This window comes from Rhamphochromis longiceps, linkage group LG4 (genome assembly GCF_057381845.1).
Source record: "Rhamphochromis longiceps isolate RC_006_pf linkage group LG4, R_longiceps_female_GT1.1, whole genome shotgun sequence".
NCBI lineage: Eukaryota > Metazoa > Chordata > Actinopteri > Cichliformes > Cichlidae > Rhamphochromis > Rhamphochromis longiceps.
This window is the reverse complement of record NC_140560.1, coordinates 22,342,495-22,363,248: the sequence shown is the minus strand read 5'-3', so window position 1 is coordinate 22,363,248 and position 20,754 is coordinate 22,342,495. Positions and strand designations below refer to the sequence as shown.

The 20,754-nt window shown below is 41.0% G+C and overlaps 1 protein-coding gene across 6 annotated transcripts in view; it reads left to right on the top strand.

Annotated features, from left to right (window-relative positions):
- cep112 (centrosomal protein 112) overlaps positions 1-20,754 on the top strand; it is a 163,979-nt gene that overhangs the window by 50,141 nt on the left and 93,084 nt on the right. For all 6 annotated transcript variants that reach the window (XM_085403827.1, XM_085403831.1, XM_085403830.1 and 3 more), the window contains one exon: positions 11,051-11,137. In XM_085403827.1, the coding sequence (XP_085259953.1) occupies positions 11,051-11,137 (87 nt within the window). The remainder of the gene's footprint in view (positions 1-11,050; positions 11,138-20,754) is intronic.

The following is a 20,754-nucleotide window of genomic DNA, read 5'->3' as shown; positions in this document are numbered from 1 at the left end:
CTTAGAAGCCACGAATTCCCCAATATGCAAATTTGAATACCTGGAGCCCACATACATGATTGGCTGGCTGGGAAGCTGTGCAGGCCCTGATTTGTGGATTTGAATTCCTCAGCCCTCAGATATGATTGGCTGGCTTAGAAGCCATGAAGGCCCCAATATGCAAATTTGAATGCCTCAGGACACATATATGATTGGCTGGGAAGCCGTGCAGGCCCTGATTTGAAAATTTGAATTTCTCAGTCCTCACAGAGGATTGGCTGCCTGGGGACCTGGCAGAAATATATAGAAATACTATGATTAAGCATAAATACTACATTTAGTAGAAATACTATGTTTTAGCACAAATACTATAAAAAGCAGAAATACTATAATTTAGCAGAAATACTATATTAAGCACAAATCCTATAAAAAGCAGAAATAGGATGATTAAGCATAAACACTACATTTAGTAGAAATATTATGTTTGAGCAAAAATCCTATAAAAAGCAGAAATACTATATTAGGCACAAATCCCATAAAAAGCAGAAATAGTATGATTAAGCATAAATACTACATTTAGTAGAAATACTATGTTTTAGCACAAATAGTATAAAAAGCAGAAATACTGTAATTTAGCAGAAATACTATATTAGGCACAAATCTTATAAAATAGCAGAAATAGTATGATTTAGCACAATAGTAATCAGTTAAACAGAAAAATTGGAAAAGCAAAATGGACAGCTGAAAAAATGCTGAACATGCTGAGGGTCCCTCAAATATACTTGTTAAATGAAAAAATCAGCAAAAAAATGCACAGGGAGAGAGAAGTAAGTTTCTAGGTCAGCCTGGGAGCTGCTGAATTTGAATCCACCAATCAGAGAGCCTGTGTACTTTTTCCCGCCAAAACATGTGCCTCTTTTTACACACGCAGCACAGAGAGGCACAGGATTATTGCAGCCTATTTCTCATAGTGATGACTCCCCTCAAACAAATGACCATAATTTCCTAACCGTAGGGGCTAGAGCCGTCATTCTTACACCGTTTTGTTCAGAAGAGATGGGGGAATCTTCCAGTGTTTACAATTTATCATTAAAATATGAATTATTAAAGATATTTGACTTGTAATGCACCATAACTGAGTAGAGCGAAGCAAAAACTGCCTTGACTTGCCCTCAAACAACGCTTTCTAACTCGAAATCTATTTGGAGTATCGATATCATTCTTTCACCGTAAGAGACAGCAGGCTTTGGTGAACAATCATGGAAATTTTCAGGTCTCTGTGGAAATCCAACAAAAAGTTATGACGAGAGAAAAAAGTGGTTCATTTCCACAGTTTGAAATCTGAAGAAATCTGAGCGAAGGACGAATTTCCTACCCTCAAACAAGTCCAACTCATTTCAGAACGGTAATAGGTGAGAAAGAAATTCTTGAATTGTGAGCGTCAGGAGTGTCTGAAGATATACCGGGACAAGCCTCATGTCTTAACTTTGCTTCGTTAAGGAGATATGACGATTCGAATATGCCTCTCATTACAGAAATCCAGCGATGATTTTGAACAAGCTCTCCATTGACTTTCTATGCAGAGTTTTGAGACCTTGTGTTGGTCTGAGGAGATTTGCCAAAATTCTATAAATCCCACAACAATGATAGTGACATTTTCTGAAAGCCAGCAAAAATACCTACGTTTTGATGTATAATTTGTGGAAGTTGAGTGAAAATTGAGGAAGTAGCAAACAGTTGTTCGGACATGAAGAGAAGGCTGCAAAAGCTTCAGTGTCACACTGGAAGCCAAGAGCATAGCAACCATAACAACGCATGTATTTTGTGAAAAATCACAATTTTGCAACTCAAAACTTTAAGAGGCATAAAAGTAAAACGGTAAAATATTTGAAAAAGCTGAAACATACATGAATAGCCCAATAATTTGTGAACATTTTAAAGTTTGAATGGTTGTTCTAGGTGAAAATTTGAGGAAGTAGTTAAGTTTCAAAAACAAGCAAAATTTAGCAGAATTGCAGAAGTTTCCCATTAATTTCAATGGGACAAATTAAAGGAAAAAAGTGGAATATTTTAAAAAGTATAATAGTTAAAAATACCAAAAGATATAGCCGGAAAGAGCAAAAATAGCAGAATAGTTTAAAATTTGAATGGTGAAAATCGGCTGAAAATTGTGGAAGTAGTTCTACGGCGAAAAGTGTACGGAAACACCCGGAATAATAATAATAATAAAGAATAAAGAGAAACAGGAACTCAATAGTGTGGATGCTTAAAGCATCCACACAATAAAGAGAAACAGGAACTCAATAGTGTGGATGCTTAAAGCATCCACACAATAAAGAGAAACAGGAACTCAATAGTGTGGATGCTTAAAGCATCCACACAATAATAAAGTATAAAGAATAAAGAGAAACAGGAACTCAATAGTGTGGATGCTTAAAGCATCCACACAATAAAGAGAAACAGGAACTCAATAGTGTGGATGCTTAAAGCATCCACACAATAAAGAATAAAGAGAAACAGGAACTCAATAGTGTGGATGCTTAAAGCATCCACACAATAATAATAAGAATAATAAATCCGAGCAATAGTAATAAGTGTGCCTTTTGGCATAGGCACACTTAATAACCACTCGTTACAACCAGGGAAGGAGACATTCAAAGGGACGGGACAGAATCTGCTGTAAACAGCATGTAAGCATGACTCCATCCTGCCTTGTATCGACAATTCAGGCTGGTGGTGTTGTATTGATAAGGGGGATATTTTCTTGGCACACTTTGAGCTCCTTAGTACCAAGTTAGTATTGTTAAACACTACAGCCTACCTGATTATTATTGCTACCCATGTCCATCCTTTTATGACCACAGTGTGCCCCTCTTCTGTCATATCCTAAAGCTCAAATCATTTCAAATTTGGTTTCTTGAACATAACAGTGAGTTCACTGTACTCAAATGACCTCCACAATAACCAGATCTCTATCCAACACAGCACCTTTGGGATGTGGTGGAACGGGAAATTCACATCATGGATGTGCAGCCAACAAATCTGTCATGACAATAAGGACCAAAATCTCTGAGGAATGTTTCCAGCAGATATTTTAATTCTAAGCCATTAAGCCAAGCTGGTACTTGCAACGTGCACCTAATGAAGTGGCCAGTGAGTGTACATATACATTAAGTAGCCACAACAATGGCGAATGGTGAATGGCCTGTATTTGTATAGCGCTTTTCTAGTCCCTAAGGACCCCAAAGCGCTTTACACGTTCAGTCATCCACCCATTCACACACACATTCACTCACTGGTGATGGCAAGCTACATTGTAGCCACAGCCACCCTGGGGCGCACTGACTTGTAAAACTAATGGCTGACAGCTTTCATATAATGTATGTTATTATTGTTGAACTTTTCAGCAAACTATTTCACCAGCTAGTGAGCGAGTTAACATGAAGCCACCGCTTGACACAGACATTGCTTACAGCATAGAATTTAACACAGTCAGAGACACTCTGCTGGACAAGCTCTCTTGTTGCTTTATGGCATTAAACGCCCCCACAGCCACGTGCGCGCGCGCGCACACACACACACACACACACACACACACACACACACACACACACACACACACACACACACACACACACACATACTGTTTGTACTGTTGAAATAGCCAAGGCCTCTTAAAAAGACAAATATAATGCAAGTTCCCAGTGATGACACTTTTTTCCCTTATGTGGATTTAAGCTGAAAATCCTATTCTGAAAACATGCTTTGAAGTCCCGTGTGCTCCTCCCAAACTTCCCCGAACCCCCACACATTCCTCCCACCATCCACCTTTTAATGCACTGTTAAATATAAAACTGAGCATGACTTGTCTGTAATAGCTATGGCTTTTCATACCTGCAGCCAGTCAGTAAGCACTGGCTGGAAAAACATACAGGACATTTTGGACAAGAATGGTCTGGTTTGTTGGTCTCTCATGACAAGGATCTGTTTGTGATCGGTGGATGTAAATCTTCTTTTACCAGTCAGGCAATGTTTCTGTGCACTGACTGAATGAGGCAACTCCATTATGAAAACATTAAAGCCACGTCCTATGCTGTTTGATCCCACCTCAGACTAGCTCACTGGCTCCGTACAGCCGTGTGTGGTGGGAATATAAATTTACCTCAGCAGAACATATTTAATGCAGTGAGTTACCGTTTTATTAGATACACCTGTGTGATCTAGTGCAGTGCGACATAATTGTCCGTCAATAAATTGTGTAGTGTAATGTTTATGACATTCAGTGTTTTTGATGTTTGTGAAAGTGGTATTTGAGCATATGCTTAGTGTTTTTGGTGCGCACAGTATATTACGAGTCTGACACTGGTGTGAGCTGTGAGATTTAGTTCATATGTGAACGGCCTTGAATATGAGCATGGATTTTTAGGAAGAAAGCCATGGCAAACGGCGCCGGCCGTTTACCGAGGTCACATGCTAGCAATGTGGGAAATACTAAAAGTCCAGGAAATCCATTGCACTTAGTCTCAACTTGTATTGAGACTATGGTTTTCTAAGAAAAGTGCATCTAGATTGTTAAATATAAGCGTATGTGATTTAGACTTACTACATTACGGATGGACAACAAATGCATTTGGTACCAACAATTTGTAATTTGTTGCACTCATACGTGTCCTTCTCTGGATACTTTGATATTTGTAGAGGAATTTCTGTTTTAGATCTGTGGGGTTCTGGCTGGAATCTGATTGTAAACAAAGTGCAAAGTTTTGTGTATGTAGACAATAAAAGATTTGCAATTTTCACCAATGTAGCACAGTTAACCGCCACATTATCACAGTTACACGTGTCATTTCCAACTTGGCCCCATCGGGTCGCAAACTGATAGCAGACTGAATCTGTCTTATTGCTGTTGTATCGCTGTCTTGATGCACCAAAGTAACTCAGAAGACAGCAGCTGTAACTGTGAGTTGTTAGCGGACCCGGTCCGAGTCCATTTCATCCGTTTCAAAGGCGCACAGTCGCAGTCGTTTATGATCGTGTTGCAGAATCTAGCCACTATTTGGCCTAGTGTGACCGTAGCATAAAGTACCACATAGGAGAATTTCAAAGTCAGTCAGTTACCCGATGATGGGAGTGCTGTTTGTACTATTTATTTAAAAAATGGAACATACCATGAGCAGTTCCTTATTCAGGCACAGTATTAAGCTGCAGCTTGTGTTTTGGACCAGTCTGTGGCCACTGTAGTGAGGTATTTAAAATGCTGAAAAAAACACAGACTTACAGCAAAAGGTAAGAGTCAAACATGAGCTGTTACATTGAATCTACAGACTGCGAGGTTTGTACGGGTAAAGCACCTTCTTCGTAGTCAACCCATGTTGCCCTTTGACTTTGCCGGCATGCAGAAACTTTTCTCGTAATCTCTGCTATTCCGTGGCTGTCTGGGTTAGGTCTGGGAAATCACAGTGACATCACTTCCCCGTAATCCCTAAAGCATAGTTGGAAATTTACCCAGGTTTAAAGTGTTATACACGCCACATGCCATTAAGCTGGTGGCAGCTTAACGAACATCCCAGCTTTCACACCAAGCTCATCCTCCTGCTAATCTACTGACTGCATTACTAAAAATGCAGACTGTTTTTTTTTCCCTTGTGGAACAATGAGTGGCAGCTGAGAAACTTCCCTGCAAGCTGCCATTGCTTTAAGTAACTTAGCTTATACATATGTGCACACTTACAGGGGAAAATGTGGAAAATGTCCTGCTAAAGTCCTGCTAATCCTACAGCGCGCTCTAGCAGTGCTTAGCATTAAGAGGGCTGGGCCTTTATTTGGAAATTCAATTACGGTAAATGTCGACTGATGAGTCAGGTTACGCTATACATAGGCCTAAGTCTTGTAATTATGGAACATACTGACAGACTGACTAAAATACCCAGACTTTCTTCTGCAGTTTGTGCGTTCATGCTGTCTACAAACTACCCCCCACCCCCCCACCCCCCCTTGGTACCTGACCTGAGGGATTGGCAGTGTGTTAGTGTCAAGCAGTACCATTCTAATGGTCACAGTTCCCTGAATGAAGATCAGTACGCTTCGGATTCTGATGCCATAATGATGCAGTCTCTCTATTCTAAGACCCTTAGGATGGAGCTTGAGCTCACAGCCTGTGACTTAGAGGGCCATAGCCTGCCTTATCTGATCGCTTTTCAAAGCTAAAAAAAAAAAAAAAGAGTAACCTATTGAGTCTTAGTATTTTTTAAAGGGACTAGTTCAGTATGGCGCTTCAGGCTGGAAGATATAAAGGATCTGCAGTGTTCCAAGATGATGAAGTTACTGCTCAGCTTTTGAGTTTGCGTATTTGATGTTTTCATGTTAGAAATTTTTAAGTAGTGTGTTTACTTACTCTGTATTCAGAGCTGCGGTTTATTTATTTATTTATTTCCTCACATGTCAGAGTCGAATTTTAGCCAAAGTTTTTATCCGGCCTGTACAATCTGGACAGACTACAGTAAATTAACTTCTTGTCAGACTGTGGAAATGGCATCTAGCTGCTCCTGAGCAGATAGTGCAGCGCTGTATACCGACTATCCTAGAGCATCTGTGTTTACTGAGGATGAAAGACGCACCGGGACATTGTACATCTCAAGTGCGATGAAGGAAATGCACAAATGCAACCTTGCTTTGTGGAGCCTAAACAGTTAGCAGCCGATTTGTGAACACGTCCCCCCCGAGGGAAAAGGCCCTGACCCCGCGATGGTTTCGAGAGCAGAAAAAGCAACCTCCTTCCCTTTCTCGTACCCATCCTCGCTTTCGTTCCTCCGTCTCTCTCTCTCTTTCTCTAGCCTCTCATCCTTTCAAGAGCGAAGTGTCAAAAAACATGGCATCTTACAGCGCTCGCTACAACTCTGAAGAAGAGAAAAGGGAAAAAGCTGTACCACCCAGTTGGGCTGATTGAAGCTGTCTCAAAAGCCTTAGGTGTACGACATCCCCCCTCCTCCTTCCTTCACCGACGCCTTTTATAAACAAGTTTCAGACACCCCTGATCTAGTTTGGCAAACTTTCTCCAAAGAGCATTTGAACAGAGGATGAGAAAGTGACACCCCCACACGTTCTTTTTTTGGGGAGTAGAGGGGACGGGGGGAGGGCAGAATCAGGTCTCTACTAACTCCTTTGCTTTTCAATCACTGCTACCTCTCTCCCCATCTCTCCCTCTGTCTTTTCTTACCCCCTCCTTTTCTTTTGCCTTTTCCTTTCTTCTCTGACACGTCTCCTGTGGTCCCCTCAATGGCACAGTAAATCAAGGAAAAAAGAAGCAGAATACTTAACAGAGCTTTGTCAAGGATACAGTGTCTAAGTGTAGCTGAAATACAATAATGAGGAGAATCGTCTAGAAGGCAATTCAAGTATTTTAGTTGGAATTTTATTTTTAACACGGCTCACATTGTAAAGTGAATTGCCGACATGTATTTATAATTTTTTATATGTTTAGTATGTTGTTGGTGTTTTTATTGTATTGTATGTGTACACTTAAACACCTGTGTAGTTAAATCATGTCTGTACTCAGACATCACAGTTACTTCCCTTTGATTCTCTCTAAGAGAGAAGGTCTAATGTGGTTTGAGTGTGCCAAGTAATGTTGTGGGAATTTTCTGCTTAATAGTTTTTGATGACTAGAACAAACATGATCTAGCCCTGGGACGTTATAACTGCTGACATAGTCATACACACAGCCACACTTTCAAAGGAGGAACACTGTCACCCTGCTTTAGGGTTGATTAAGACACCAGAACAGACAGTGACTAAACATGAGTAGGGACATCAAAGGAAATGGTCAGTCATCCTTGTGTCAAAGACTTTCTTTGTGCCTCCGTGTGTTGTTGGCACTTAACGGCAATCTAACTAGGAAAATGTGAGAAATACTTTTTCCAAAGGTGGAATAAAAATAGCATTATTATTCCATGACATGTGACAGATTGACATCAGCCTTTGCAAGGTCACCCTGTCTCCAGAAAGAGAGACAAATCTGTATGGTTGTTGCACCAGGAAGGTTGTAAAATCTGCCAAATCAAACATGCAAAGTTACCTGCTGTAGCGACCCCTTGTAAATAAGGGAGTAGCCAAAAGTAGCTAATTATAGAAAATTCTGGTTTGTTTGAGTAATGAATTCATTACTTATCCAGCCAGTTTATGTTTACACATGTTTAATTTTAACGCTCACACAAAGAGGTTTGATATGTTTTATTGGTTTTGTGGGTTTATTCTTATTGGCAGTCTCCAAGCTGGTACTGGTGAAGGCCTGGGAACAGAAATCTTTATTCGCAGAAAACATTACTTTAGCATTAAACTGATGTGTATTCTAATGGGTAGGAGGACCCGTTTACATGGGTCAGGCATAACATTATGACATATGGCAGGTGACTTATTATCTCTTAATCATGGCACATGCTAGTGAGATGTATTAGGGAGGAAGTGAGCATTTTGTCCGCAAAGTTGATGCTGAAATTGGGAAAAATAGGCAAGTGTAAAGATTTGAGCAAGTTGGAAACAGCCAAATTAAATGGCTGAATAAACTGGGTCAGAGCATCTCCAAAACTGCAGCTTATATTTGGTGTTCCTGGTCTGCAGTGGTCAGTATCTATTAAAAGTGGTCCAACAGTGGTGAACCAGCGACGGGGTCATGGGCAGCCAAGGCTCACTGAAGCATGTGATGAACGAGGGCTTTCCTGCACAGTGCAGTCGAACAGACGAGCTATTATAGCTCAAATTGCTGAAAAGGTTAATGCTGGTTATGATGGAAATGTGTTAGTTTGTTGTGTGTGGGGCTGCATAGCTGCTAACCCCACAGTATCCAAATTGGACAGAGCAACGGAAGAAGGTGGCCTGGTCTGATCAATGACATTTCCTTTTATATCACATGGATGGACCAGGTGTGTCACTTACCTGGGTAATGTTCTGATATCCATGTGAATGGGAGGTGTTGGTGGATGTAAGGTAAATTTTAATAGATTGTTAACACAGGCCCAATCCACATCCTTATAAAGTCTTCAGCAAATGAATTCAAAGCTTTTTGAGCTATACTGTTTACAGACAGAATGACACGCACACGAACGCTACCAAAAACATAACCTCCATCTCTGAGGTAATTATTAGTGAGTGTTTTCATAAAAGCGATGATCACTGTTACTAGTGGCAGCTAAATAGTGGTAGGATACAGTGTGTTTTGGACCACAGATGCACAGGTCAAAAGCTGTAAGTACAAATTCCTTAATACTGTAAGGCTTAGAGTATTATCTGCTCATACTTTCACATCTTATTGGTAAGACTAGGCTATGGATCAAAAAGTGTCCTCTTCTTCTTTTTTTCTGTTTTCTTTTCTTAGCTTTGAAAGTGTGTAAAAAGCACATTTATATCTTTATAAAGCTGAGACAGCTTTATAAATCAATAAATTCTTAGCTTAAGTTTAAGCCACTAAATATTTAGAAACCACGTTTTGTCAAAAAGCTGTCATTTTGTAGCTTTGTCTCTCTCCTTCAGATGTAGTTGTGTGATGATTAATGGCTCTTTGAAGATGAAAAACACAGATTTTTTTTTTCTTTTTCTTCTTTTTTGTTTGAGTCAATTACAGAAAGTGACGAATCATTAGGGTTTTGTTTTACAGTGTGTGAACGTCCTCTAGCTCCAGGAGATTTGTTCCAACATGCTCATGACAACGTTGAACTTTTGATCCTTTGAAAACAGTGTTTGAATGAAAGCAGCCTTTCCCTGCATGATTAACTTAACTACACACAAACAGGTTTTTACTTTGTTTATTGTAAACAAACGTGTACACAGAGTAGAGCAGGGTGATATGACCTAAAATATTTATCACGATATACATTTGAAAATTGGCGATAATGATATAACTGACGATATAATTGACACTAGACAAAATACTTCACAACTCCACAACTTTATTAGTGCAAAAAACCCCATCAATGTATTTTCACTTAAACAAGCAGCTGTTTTTTATGTGCATTAAAGTTATATAAAAACGTAACAGTGCAAATTCCTTGCTGACAGTTTAACCAAAAGGCATTTCCAGTGGAAATTGGCCGACATATCCTCAGCATAACCATGTATAATATCCACAAAACTTAAAAAGAGGTTATACACACACAATACGGTAATATTATGTTGAAGCACAGTTCGTATCACTCCGCGAGGCACCTGCCTACTATAGCCGTAATGCTCCGACAATCCATCAAGCAGTGCGGGTTCGTAGCTTAGCAAAGTCGTACTAAAACATTTGACAGATTTTCGAGCGCCGTGTACATAAAATCCTTTTGAGGTCAGTAAACACAACCAGAATTCATACATAAGGCACACGGGATTATAAAGGACGCTGTCGATTTTCCGAAAAATCAAAGAATTGATTTTAAGTGTGCCGTATTTTCCAAACAACACGGTAATAACGACGGCCCGCTAGCATGCGCTACCAAAAATAATGCTTTGTTGTGTATCTGACGGACGAAAGCCAAACCAGTTCCACACCACTGAAGTTGCAGCATTTTTACAAACCAATTCTGGTTCATCCGTTTCATTTAACGATCCACTTTCGTTCTTCTCATTCCGCGTCGCTGCCATGTGCGTATGTAAACATAGGCACTGCGCATGCACGTTTTACCCATATTCTATGGCGATATTTCATTTTCCTATCGTTGCCCAAAATTACACCGGTATTACCGTGAACTGTATGATAGCCCAGCCCTAACACAGAAATAAGCAGCGCAAACAGTTGGGCACATTTGAAGCTCTCTGTGTGTGGAAAAATCTTATTTTTTTTTAAAGGTTTAATGTGGTTTTATTTGATCATCAGCTGCACTTGTTTGGGAGATGCTGTAACTGTATCATCCGGATTTATGTTACCTTTGACAGACAGGCTCTGTTATTCCGTGTTGTGTCTGTAAAACAGTTGGGACACAGATTTTAGTGGTTAAAATATCTTGCTCATAATATTTGGTGGTAGGATGACAAAAGTTAAATCACGGTTTTAAACGTGTTTTAAATGTTACATATGGCATTTGGTTCTCTTTGTTCTCAGACCGAGATGAAGATCAAAGTGTTGGAGGCCAAGCATCAGGAGGAAAAACTGAAGATGCAGCAGAGACACGATGCAGAGGTTGAGAAAGTAAGAACAAAAGCTTTTGCATATTTCACAGTCCTTGCTTAGTGTGTACTCAATTAATTATTGTAATCAATTATTGTAACTTTCCAGCTGTTTGGATATTTTTAATTATGGCAGTTATTGACCTGTGTTTAGCTAGCTCTTATAGGGAAGTGACAAACATGCCTTCCCTGGACACTTTATTAGGTACACCTACTGTAGCTAAATGGTAAATAAATGGTAAATGGCCTGCATTTGTATAGCGCTTTTCTAGTCCATAGGACCCCAAAGTGCTTTACACTACATTCAGTCATTCACCCATTCACACACACATTCACACACTGGCAATGGCAAGCTACATTGTAGCCACAGCTGCCCTGGGGCGCACTGACAGAGTATTGTTGCTGGTCTTGGGTTGGACACCCTTGCTTTCATAACTGCCGTAATGCTTTGTGGCTTAGATTCAACAAGGTGCTGGAAACATTCCTGAGAGATTTTGATTCATATTGACACTGACAGACTATTTGAGTACAATTAAGTCTTTGTCCTGTACAGCAAACCAGTTTGAGAACTGAGCTTTGTGACATGGAACATTATCCTGCTGGAAGCAGCATTCAGAAGATTGGTTACGCCATGGTCATAAAGGGATGGACATGGTCAGCAACAATACTCATCTAGGCTGTGGGGTTTAATGGTCAGTTGTCACCACCACCACCAATCTGAATTGTTCATACAATGTCTGATGGATTCATGCTTTCGTGTTCTCCATGTCCAAACTCTGATCCCACCACCTAAATGTTGCAGAAGAAACTGAGATTCCTCAGACCAGGCAACATTTTTTCAATCTTCTGTGGTCCAATTTTGGTGAGCCTGTGTAAACAGTAGCCTCGTGGTGTCATGTAACGGTGTGTGGCAGGCAGGAAAATAGGACCCAAACGCAAACTCACGGGAAAACAGAACTGAACTCAAAATGCAGCTTTATTGCTGACAGGTGACAAACGATAACAGTGATACAAAAGCAATGCAAAACTAAACTGGGAAGAGCTAATGGTAACACATACCAGAAGACACGGGGAGACTCACACACAGCATGAGGGACGATGCGACGCTGACTCAGAGAAACACAGGGCTTAAATACACAGAGGGATAACGAGGGAATGAGACACAGAAGGAGAGCACAGCTGGGAGTAATCAGGCTGGACGAGACAAGCAAAGCAGGACACATTCGCATAAGACATGGACCATCAAAGTAAAACAGGAAGTATCATACAGAGACGCAAACTTGACACAGTGGAGAAAGCAACTAAGAAACACAGAGACATAAACCATAAGGCAGAGGACTCTAAGAACCAAAATACGCGGAGGGAAATACTCAGCTTGGAACACAAGAAACTAGACTAGAGGGAGTAACAAAAGACCAACCATGAGAACACAATGCACAATGCAGAGGGACAGAAAACAAACTCAAACATGCAAAGACACACAATTACACAGAACAGAGGGGACACAGAGAGACATGAAGGGCAAGGGATCAAAACTAGAAGCCATAGAATAAATCACACAAGTACCATATTACAAACATCACAAGGAACTAGAAACGCTGGGTCAGGGGAAACATGGAATAAACACAAAGAGAGACGAGGGCTCAAAAATACACAGAGGGGCACACAGGGGGTAAGAGTCACGAAGGGAAAACACTTAGGGAACAACACAATAGGACAACTCAGGAAACATGGCCTAAATAAGGAACGAAATACAAAAATACAAGAAACTAAGAATACTGGGCCCACATGGCCCAGGACCGTGACACGGTCAAGGTTCAGTGTGTTGTGATTTCAGAGATGCTCTTGTACATACTTTGGTTATAACTAGTGGTTATTTGAGTCTGGCCATCTTTCCTTGACCTTTGACATTAACACGGTATTTCTAACCAAAAAAATGCTGCTCACAGGATATTTTCTTTTTTTTTCTATTCTTTTTTCTTTTTTGACCATTCTCGCAAATCATAGAGATTGTTTAATGGGTCAATCCCAGCAAATCATTGGCTTCTGAAAAACTCAGACCAGCCAATTTGGAACCGATAATCATTTAGTCCTTTAGTGAACATGGCTAAATCTCCTTTTTGATTGTATTTGTTATGGTCACGTCTTTAGATAACTTTTAATCATATAAAGTTGGTGCTAATATAATGCCCTCTACATGAGTGAAAATAGTTTGTGCAGTTCTTTTCTCGACAGGCCCGCTCACTTCGGTGCTCAGGAGAGCTGTTTAACCTACGCCCGTCACTGATCTTGATTCTCATTTGGTGGCTAATGAAAAGTAAAGGAATGAGTCTGTCCTCTTCTTAGCGCTCCATCCTGCATGTAATCACCTCTTCAAAGCTTTTTGTCAGCTGGTTAAAATAGCAATAAAGTTGGTTTATTTCACATTATAGTCGGTGCCCGTCAGTTAGGCTGCAGATCAAGCACCTGGGATCTGTCACATACTCACTATGACTTTCCTTTGCTGCCACACAAGCTTCTAATAAAACAGAAAAAAACACTCTACTTTTCTTCCTACTTTAAAATGCCCACTGCATCTTAGTGTTTGACAAGAGACAGGATGACAGCCAGCTCTTTTTTGCCCCCCCCCCCCCCCCCCCCCCCCCTCTCTCTCTCTTTAATTACATACAGATTGCAACTTATGTCCAATTTAATTTCCACTGAATGTTACCCAATATTCCCCATAATAGCTTCAAAGGGGAGTTATTCAGGGGTGGACTTTGATGAGCCGGATGGAAAGTGGACAAGCTAGGTTTAGTTTTAATTAGTCTACTTATAAATAATGTATCGGCTGCTGAAAGGCTACGAGTCGTTGTCCCATTGCTTTAAATCCAAAGCATGGTGAGAGTAGTTCCAAAATATTTGATAAAATCAAGTGCAGAAGAACATCTTATGTTATTAACATGCAAATCTCTGTTTACTGTACAATATGTTATAAATGGCACTGAGATTAAATTACATATGTTACAGATTCTGTTGGTTCTTTCTTCTGCAGTTTAATTTTGTCCTCTTCCAGTGATGGTATTGGTCAAAGTCAGAGCCAGCCAGGCTGGATCCCCTTCCCCCGGCATAGGATGTATTTTCAATCCTAAAATGGACATCCTAAAAGCTGCCATTTCCCACTGTCTGGTGCACTCTCTCTGGAACTGACACTGTGTCATCGGCTTGTTCAGTGGAAATGACAACAACGCCTCTAGGGTAGTAAAATGGAGAAAAAAAAATGGGTATCCCTAAATGCTCTGTGAACTTTGCTCCAGTCACCCTATCCTCCTTTCATCTCTCTCCCATCACACTCTCACTCACAGAGACGATGGTAGACTGGACTAATAAGTGCACTTAAATTGAACAAAATGCTAAAGTCTCATGGGCTTTGGGAATTAATGGAAAAATAACCACTGGTCCATTTCAGCCAGAGCATCATCTGTTGTTGAAATAACGCTATTTATTCCCTTTTGTTAATGGCATTACTCCCAAACCTAAAAATACAGCCAAAAAAATCCATTAAGCTTATAGACAGGTTCAGAATGATATTTCAAGTAGATTTGATAAAATGAGACTTGGATTGTTGAGTTTGGATTCATTTTGTCTATAAAGTAAACCAGTCTGCTTGGCACCATCTGCATAGCAGATAGATTCACCAGTTGCAGAATGCACTTACATATATATGCATATTATGCAACAGAGTAATTGAGAAACTCTCCATGGCCTAATTTAACTAATTACTTACAGATGGCAGCAGGAAGCAGATGCAGTTACCTCATTGCGCCTTAGCACAGGTGTTTCATTCAGCTGCCATTTCTCACACTTTGCACGTAGTCTCCTAAGTAATGGATGTGCTTATTAAAGATGAAATGAATGAAGTCATACAGTGAAATGCCATACAGCGTGTTTCATGTTGCTACAGATAACAGCCTTTAATTTAGGCATGCATGAGATAAACACATGATTCATAGCAGACAAACAATTTCTTTTTCTGTCTTTTTTAAAAACGAAATTAATAATAAATTTACATTAGCATCCATAAACAGAAGACTTAAGCGTCACCACCGTTAAGCTAGTATGGCGTTAAATTCTCTCATTTTTTGTATCTTCATATCAGGGTTGCAGTGTGGCTGAAGCTTATCCCAGCTGTCATTGGGCAAGAGGCAGCGTACTCTCTGGACAGGGTGCCAGTCTCATGTACAGATAATCATTCTTTTTTCATATTCACCCCAACAGTCAATTTATAATCACCAATTAACCTTTTATGTAGTCATGGGGAAAAAATTTTTTTTTATAGGGCTCTATGCAAACATGTGGGAAAATGAGCTTGAAACAATGGTTTTCTGTCTGACTTTATTAGTCTCGCACATTGTTGCGAGTGTATTCTGACACACTCTACTTTACATCGTTACTTCAGTTCATCGAGGTTTGCAGGCCTTCATTTATGCACACCTGTCTTAAGGTCCCACCACAGTCTAATCTTTGATTGGGTCATTGCAACACCTCAAGTCTTTTCTTTTTCAAACATTTTGTTGTAGATTTGCTTCCGTGCTTAGGATCACTGTTGTCTCAGAACCGAGTTTCAGCCAAGCTTTAGCTGTCGGACAGATAGCGTCACATTTGCCTCGAGGATTCTTTGGTTCATGGTGGCTGCACTATGTGCCCTGATCCTATGGCTGAAAAACAAGCCCAATCATCACCCTTCTACCGTGCTTTGCAGTTGGTATGAAGTGTTTGTGCTGATATGCTGGTTGGCCAAACGTAGGTATCGCAGTATTGATCAGTATTGTGTGGTCTGACCTTCCTGGGAAGATTATGGCATTGTTTTAACACACATCTGAATGCTCCAGATCAGCAAACTGCTAAAACTTTGATGAAGGTGATCACACTTGCTAGTGGTCAGTCAATCAAATGTATTTGAGTGGCAGCACCTGGCTGTCTCTGGGAAGATGCCAGAGTACCTGGAGAGGACCTATGCAGGCACAGGAAGAACATGCAAACTCCACAGTCCAGCGGATTCAAACACATGTTTACCTTGAAGAATATATTCATATATAAATATTAGGGGTGCAACGATACTCGTATCGTTATTGAACCGTTCGATACAGTGCTTTCGGTTCGGTAGGCATATGTATCGAACAATACAAAATTTGTAATTTATTTTATCAACTTTCCTTCTGACGATGCTGTCTGTGTTGAGCGCTCAGTGAATCTGCGTTGGACTACTCCGCCTAGGCTGCACTGTCGAGCGCAGATCCACTAAGCGCTCAACACAGACAGCATCGTCAGAAGGAAGAGCGCAGGGCAAGCCAGCGAGACAGAAGTTAAGCTCTCCTTGCAACATGGCAAATTGAACCTCCCCCACCCTCATTCAGATCTGGCGTTTGGAATTATTTTGGTTTTCATGTGAGGCATGACCCTGAAGGTAAGCGAGTCATGGACTAAAGTAAAACAGTATGTTGGATGTGCCACGCAATGCTCAATTACATGGGTGGGAACTAGTGTGTTAGCGCAGTTAGCTCGTTAACGTGTTGGTCGTCTAGCCTCAGGCACGGGCGATCAGGGGTAGCTCGTTAACGGAGATTTGCTGTGTTGTGGCGTTAACGTCATTTCAACGAGATTAACGCTGACAGCACTAGTGGGAACACAACGAATATGACTGCACGTTTACGCCGACATCATCTTAGTGCAAAGACAAGTGGAAGCAGACAAAAACAACAAGCATGCTACAAACTTTACCCGAGTCATTTAGACAGCCGTTAGCACATGATTCTCCTTATGGGGACCTGATATGTTTGATATTGTGGCGAGCTTAGACAAGGTGGAGACGGAGGTGTCGTTTGGTCTTGCTTCCCGTGAGCTAGCCAGGGAGCACAGCCGTTTATTGACATCTGCAGAAGAACACTGCCGCTAGCTAACTGCTCAGCGCGGAAACCGCACAGCAACAACAACAACACACAGGGCGCCTTCTGACCCCGGAAAGACACACCGTCGCAGCGAGAGGGCGTCACCCGTCACTATGGCAACATAAACAAAACATAACTGTACAAACAGAACCCCGAACAGCCCTGACCCGCTACATAGTATTTATTTAGTATTTAGTATTTATTTATTTATTGTCATTGTCAAGAACAATGAAATTGCGTTTGGGGCTTCCATACAACCCCAAAAAAAGAAGAAAATAATAAATACCCCTTAAAACCCAAGTGTACATATTTAACCCAGTGTGACTCCAATGCAATAAGACAATCCTTAGCAATAATGTTCGTAGAAATTCAGACAAAGACCTGAGAAACATGACAAAATACAACAATGCAACCCATTCAATATTATTGTACTGTGAGATATGATATCAGATATGATAGTTATCTATTTAAGAAAGAGGGGGGGGGGCAGGAGGGGGAAGAGAATAAAGATATGATGCACCAATGCAGACCAGTTCATTGCTATTAAGAAGTTGGATATGGTTATTGTCCGTGAGAGGGGGGCAGAGAGTTCAGGAGCCTCACAGCCTGTGGATACAGGCTGTTGGCCAGTCTGGATGTTCTGGCCTGTATAGACCTGTACCTTCTCCCTGAGGGCAGCAGATGGAAAAGGTGGCGCGCAGGGTGATGTTGGTCCCGCAGGATACTGTGCACCCTCCTCAGACAGCGAGTGGGGAAGATATTACTGATCTCTGGCAGACTTGTTCCAATAATTCTGCCAGCTTCTTTCACCACCCGCTGGAGTGCTTGCTGATCGGCCTTGGTGCAGCTGGGGAACCACACTAGAAATCCATACGTCAGAACGCTGCTGATGGCACAGTTGTAGAAGTTCAACATCAGAGATCTGGGAATGTGTGTACATAGTCCCTACCTAAGGGGTCAGTCGTCCCCGACGACCCCATTACCCCACACAAAGTCCTGCAAATGTCCAGGCGCCTTCTTTTGCTGCACCGGCCTGTCACGACCGGCGGGGGAAAAGTCACTCGGGTCAGAACATGGGGTGCCACCATCATCCCACTTCTGACACCAATGTGGCGAGCTCAGACAAGGAGGAGACGGAGGTGTCGTTTGGTCTTGCTTCCTGTGAGCTAGCCAGGGAGCACAGCCGTTTATTGACATCTGCAGAAGAACACTGCCGCTAGCTAACTGCTCAGCGCGGCAACCGCACAGCAACAACAACAACAACACACAGGGCGCCCTCTGACCCCGGAAGGACACACCGTCGCAGCGAGAGGGCGTCACCCGTCACTATGGCAACATGAACAAAACATAACTGTACAAACAGAACCCCGAACAGCCCTGACCCGCTACAATATGCTGCTGAGAATATAGCCCAGAAGAAGCGTATAGTATAGCTTTTATTTTGGAAAGAGCCATTTCTCTGTAATAAACTCTCTTTTCCAAACATGAGTGATTCCTCAATCAGATACAGGGCTCGCAAAATCGCTAGCCCGACATCCCGGGGCTAGCGATTTTTCCAGTCGGGCTACCAAAATCGATCTCTGCCCTGCCCGTTGGGCTATTGTAGGAAGGAAAAATATATGTCAATGCTTTTGCATTCTTTCGGAAATGTAGCTGGGTAATTATGTCATTGGCATCGATGAGCCACTGTCAATATGTGACATATTGAAATCGCGTTTGAATTTGCGCTTGTTTTTTGCTTTCACTTTGCAATCGCGCGAACTGTGTATAGAGAGCGACAGCACTGATCTGTGAGTGATGATAATTTGTGCACCAATTCCTCTGACATCGTCTTATCAATCGTTAGCTTACTATGCAAACATGACAAGTGAAATCTCCCGCAGCAAGCTTAAACATATGAGAGGTTGATCGCACAGAGAATCGCTGACCGTTGTGTGTGTGTGTGTGTGTGTGTGTGTGTGTGTGTGTGTGTGTGTGTGTGTGTGTGTGTGTGTGTGTGTGTGTGTGTGTGTGTGTGTGTGTGTAAAAGCAGCAGGATATACATTTTAGTTCTGCTGAGCCAAATAAGACAGGTCAGGGTGAAGAAGTGACAGCCAAAGAAAAGCTTACCACAAAACGGAAAAGTTATGACAAATCAGACTATAAGGCAAAAAGAAAGTGCAGCTTTATGGTTTCATGGACAAAAGAATTTCTGTGGCTGCAATATGACGAGCTATATAACCAGGGCTGCACATAAGTGGTCCGCAGGTGCGCATTCGCTGTCAAAATAAAATAAAAAAACGCGCACAAGATAAGAAGTTGCAACGCGTGTTTGCATACATAAGATTTTCTGGAGGAGGACAGACATTTGTTTAGAACTCTTAAAGATGTCGAAGAAGCTCCTTTAAGCAATTACTTTGGTGTTCCTCCACCTCCAAAGAAATGTCAGAAGGAGTCCGAACCACAAAAGAAGCGCGTATTCTCGGAAAAGTGGTTGCAGGAGGTGAGCTGGCTTCAAACAAATGATGAACGCACAGAGATGTGGTGCGGAATGTGCCGTGAAAATCTCACTCTAGCGGACAAAAACAGTGCTTTTTATATGGACGCAAACGCGCGTTGCAACTTCTTGTCTTGTGCGCGTCTTTTATTTTGACAGCGAATGCGGACCACTTATGTGCACCCGTGTAAATAACATAATGTTCTGCCGGGTGTGTTGTTGGTTTTCTCTCGATTTCTGAGTCGACAAGCGCCTTTGTTACTGGGACCAGTCATTTTAAGAAAGGCCCCCATTAGAACCCATGAGAAATGCAAGAAATGCATTATTGCTCAGTCTGCAATATCTTTCCCAGAACAAACACCAATTGCAAATAACATACTAAAAATAAACCTGAAAAATCTGTTTAGAACAGCGTACTATGTTGCAAAGAGTGAACTACCACTGGCAAAATTTAGCAGTCTTTGCAAACTTCAAAAAGCAAATGTCCTAGATCTTGGTTCCACTTGTCTCTTACCCGTGACTTCAGCGGAAATTTCAAATTCAGGATCTGACACAGACTGATTCAAGTCCTACACAGTTCTTACAAGTTCATAGAAATTTCTGTTCAATTAGAACCAAGTATTTGAGTTGATGATTGTAATTTTTATACAATGTTGTAATTTGTTTTTCAACAATTTTTTGATTAATGTTTCGTTTCCTTTACAATATTATACTTTAATGTATAATATTGTAAAGGAAACAAAACATCAATCAAAAAATTGCTCTCTTTTTTATTCGGGCTACTTAAATTTATTTTGGGCTACTAAAAACTGAAGAGTCCCTGCCCGAAGGGCTACCAGGGATTTTGAAATTTTGAGAGCCCTGAGATATATTTATTTTTTAAATTACTTTTGTTTCAGCAACATTAAATTTAAAAACTGTACTTTTGAGTTAAAATATATATTTATAATTTTAATAAATGACAAATTAAAAAGGCATGAACATTTTTTTGTATCGAAAAAATATCGAACCGTGACACCAAAGTATCAAACCGAACCGAACCGTGAATTTTGTGTATCGCTGCACCCCTAATAAATATACATATTTTTTTTCCCTAAACCTTTTGATGTATTAATGTTCATATTCATGTTTACTTCCTATGTGACCCCTACCTACAAGAGTAGTAATAGTAGTAGTAGAGTCTGAATACTTAGCTGCATGTTCTGTTATGTGTGTGTGTGTGTGTGTGGGGGGGGG